Source organism: Tubulanus polymorphus, chromosome 6 (assembly GCF_964204645.1).
Source record: "Tubulanus polymorphus chromosome 6, tnTubPoly1.2, whole genome shotgun sequence".
Classification (NCBI taxonomy): Eukaryota; Metazoa; Nemertea; class Palaeonemertea; order Tubulaniformes; family Tubulanidae; genus Tubulanus; species Tubulanus polymorphus.
Genome location: NC_134030.1, coordinates 4,804,593 through 4,808,517, shown reverse-complemented (window position 1 = coordinate 4,808,517; position 3,925 = coordinate 4,804,593). Strand labels below are relative to the sequence as shown.

Sequence of the window (3,925 nt, the reverse complement as noted above, 5' to 3'; positions counted from 1 at the left end):
GCCAATCAAATAAATAAGAAGGAACATCAAGATGAAGAACGTATACGAAAGAAGAAAGTAGCTATAATCTATATGTGCTAATTAGACAGGAGTGGACTGACCGAAGAACCAAATACTCATATTCAGAAACCAAATTCCACCGCCGCGAGTTAGAGTTATCCCTGAACTCGGGAGTTGGGCTGGGGGCTGTGTTTTTAAGTGATTCGGGTCACCATATTCTACGATACCGAAAGCATATTCAGTATCGTCTGGAAGAAAGGTAGAGCACAATTTCACTAATTTTCAATGTCAATAAAATACAAATATGGTGACCTTATTATGAAATGGGTGATAAGAAAGCCCATTAGATAAGCTTTTGGTTTCTAAATGAAGTGATTAAGGTCACCATATTTCTATTTTATTGGCGTTTACAATTAGTAAAGCTGTACTCTGTACTCTTTTCCAAATAATGTTGACAGACCCTATTGAAATTGGCGATAACATCATAACCAAAAGTATATTTACCGAGTTCTTATCGCCAATTTCCAAATAAAAGGATTAAAGTTCACCATATTTTAATTGGAAAATTAACTTGGCAATGAAATTGGAACCAGGAGCATATAAACGATACATTTTTCTGACTGCGATTAAAGCCGGGCGGGACGCCAGACGTGACAAGATGTCTAGTGACACAACACACAAACAACTTTTGGAAACCGTTCGAAAACTTGTTGGTGAATATCAAAACACGATCATCGAATCGGGAGGTCAGGCTGAGTTAACATTCTGTGGTAAGAAATTCGTCACCTTCACCGATGTATGTTTTACTGAAGGTTACGATGATGTAGCGCTAAATTTACCAGATGAAACACGCAAAGATGCGAGGGTTCTAGAAATCGGATGCGGAAATGGTTGTGTGAGCACCATACATTATCTGCAAAACAAATCCAAGATTAGTTTTATTCTAGCGGTGGATATCAATCCACAAGCTTTAGAAAATACTAAAGCGAATTTCGAGCGTTACGGAGTTCCGGGAGAGGTGCGCTATTCAGACGTGTTCCAGGCGATTTCCGAAGATGAAAAGTTCGATTTTGTTTTCTGGAATGCTCCATTCTTTAGCCCGACCCACACCGAGACCGGTGACCTGAAGATTGTCGAAAGAGGATTCATCGATCCCGGTTACGAGGGCATCGGTAGATTCATCGCAGGTGCGCGTAAATATCTGAGACCCGGTGGAAATGCGTATTTTTGTTTTAGTAGCGCTTGTGGTCAAATTGACATCCTGGAAGAAAAGGCGAAAGAAGCAGAAATGCGCCTCGAACTTTTTTGGCATAAAACAGTGGTCGTGGAAACATTTGTCGAAGATTGGGGATTATGGCGAATTCTACCGATTGATACCGAATAAGAAACCGAAGTCAAAATGTACCAAATAACCCGCTTGAAAAAAAACTATTTAGTTGCAATATAGAATATGAAATATTTCAAACTGTTGTATGACTTCATCGTGGCCAATAAGGTACGCAGTCACATGAATAGGTTTCATTGTACTAACAATAGACCAGTCTAGGATTTATGATCGCTTTTTGATTAAAGATATGACTGTGCAACTGAGAGACTTACGTACCGGTACCTATGTATATTCTACAAAAACAATCAAGGGTTTGTGGTCTCGCGGCCTATTAGTTTCCTGATTCAAATTAACCTTATTGATTCTTAATAATATATCAAATTATTCATTGGCAATATATGTGTTATTTTTCTTCAAGGCGCCAATTAACTTTCGATTCAGTTTTCTCGTTATAATGAGGGTCACGATCCATGGTGCATGACAATGAACAGTCCTGATGACGTCGACCTCTGTGTACCATCATTCACTACTTGAACGCCGAAACAACAAGGAAACCTTTTTTAGAGATACATCGTTCGTTTGTTTATTTGTTGACTGAGATAGAACATAATGTATTTATACGTATATTAATATGTACAAGATTCACCCGACAATATAAATTTACAATCCAATAAATCTAATAATAATAATTATTATATAATAATAATAATGATAATAATAATAAAGAATTCACAAAAAGATGATGAGTGCACGTAACCAACAAATGTTACGAATAAAAACCTACTTCTTACAACACTCGCAAAATAAAATTTATCTCTACAAATAAATTAAGTTATTTCCCCATAATATCTAAAATGCACTTAGCCATTCTTTATCAGTGAATATGTTTTACCACATTCAAAATGTACGCAAATACTTCTTGATCCTTTTGATATATGCGTGCCAAAATAGTTTTCAATTACTTTGAAGCACAGGATAAGACATTACCTTTCAAAAGCGAAATTCTAATTCAGAAATAAGTTAAATACTACCAAATCAGCCACAGTTCGGGAAATGGGTTGAGAGCGATGTTGAGAAAAATATACACATCCATCGCAATTCTGAACTCAAACTACATTCAATGAAATGTAGTCCACTCGCGATAATCTTATGCCGTTGTATTACATAAAGCACCAAGAGCAATTTTCACAGAATCTCTATACATCATTATATCTAATAATCTATTCGTCAGAACCGTTCGCAGTTAGTTAACTAGTAATCAAAATATTACCTAATTCGATATTAAAGTATCATTTGAAGCTTTGATAAAAGTGATAAATCAGCAATTGGTAGTAAACTGATTTTGTTTATGTTTCTTGTTTTCGGATGTTTCACATAAGCTAAGCTTACTGGTATATCAAATATTTGATGCACTAGACATTACCTTTGTCACAAATATTTTTTACACGTTTTCACATGCGCACTGGTGAATGCATTATGCATTTTATACGGCATATCGCGCAGTATATTCAGAATAACAAACCGGTTTAAAATAATTGCCATGACGTCAGGGCGAGAGCACTTCAAATGCGCTGGCATCATATACAAGCCTATCTTAAAACTTCCTCTGAGTTCGCCAGCGCAAAACTAGATGATATAGCCGAAGAAAATGCCGCCCTCACCGCGAAACTTAAAAAAGCCAATACCACGATAGCAAAATGCAAAAGTGAGTTAGCAGCATCAAAATCCGACATGAAAAAAATGGAAAATTTATGCACGGATTTGCAAATAGAAGTGAATTCCAAAATAAAGCGAGATCCCCTAGACGACCCCGACAACTGTGTGATCATATCTGGACTCAGAATGGAAGAAAACGAGAACTTGAACAATTATTGTACCGAAATGCTCTCCCTGCTTGCAGAACCTGCCCCTAAAATTGTAAAGTGTATTAGACTCAGACAACGAACAACCAAGGAACCACCACTCGTCAAGTTAGCATTCGAGAAAAAAAATTAAAATCAAAATATTGCGAGCTAAGCGTAAACTGAAAAATAACAGGAAATTCGTAGCTGTATGGCTCAGAAGCAGCAAATCTCATATAGAGCGCCTTCACGAAATTAACACCCGTAAACTATTACACATGATACCTGGTGGAAAAAATCTAAAAATGGCTAGCAACGGTCGATTGATCAACAACCAAGAGCCCGATTATAACTACACACCGATACTAATCGTTATAACACCAAAGAAGATAATACGAGCAGACACGTAGAAACAGCTAGAAGAAAAGAAGACAGAAAATGCGAGAGACCCCCATCCGAAGATATCACGGAAGAAACCCCCACACAACAGCAGCAAAATAATAGCGGACGAGAGAGGGTGAAACAAGTACCTAAGAAAGCGAAAGCATCGACATCGACCGACAGCGTGATTACTGAAAACACTGGACCCGATAGCATTAGTGCCGCCTTAGAAAATGCACGGGCAATACTAGAGATGAACGCGGAATAGGATTGGGTGGATACGAAAAGTGGAAAAACCCCTAGTATATCACTGTTGAACTTAAATGTTTGCGGGCTTAAATCGAAAAGTAAATACGATGAATTTATTGATCTTCTA

General features: G+C 37.4%; 1 protein-coding gene across 1 annotated transcript; it reads left to right on the top strand.

Moving 5' to 3' along the window:
• Nucleotides 1–658: 658 nt before the first annotated feature.
• Nucleotides 659–1,384, top strand: LOC141907237 (release factor glutamine methyltransferase-like). The gene has a single exon (XM_074796819.1). The coding sequence runs from the start codon at nt 659–661 to the stop codon at nt 1,382–1,384; it is 726 nt and encodes a 241-aa protein (XP_074652920.1).
• The last annotated feature ends 2,541 nt before the right edge of the window (nt 1,385–3,925 follow it).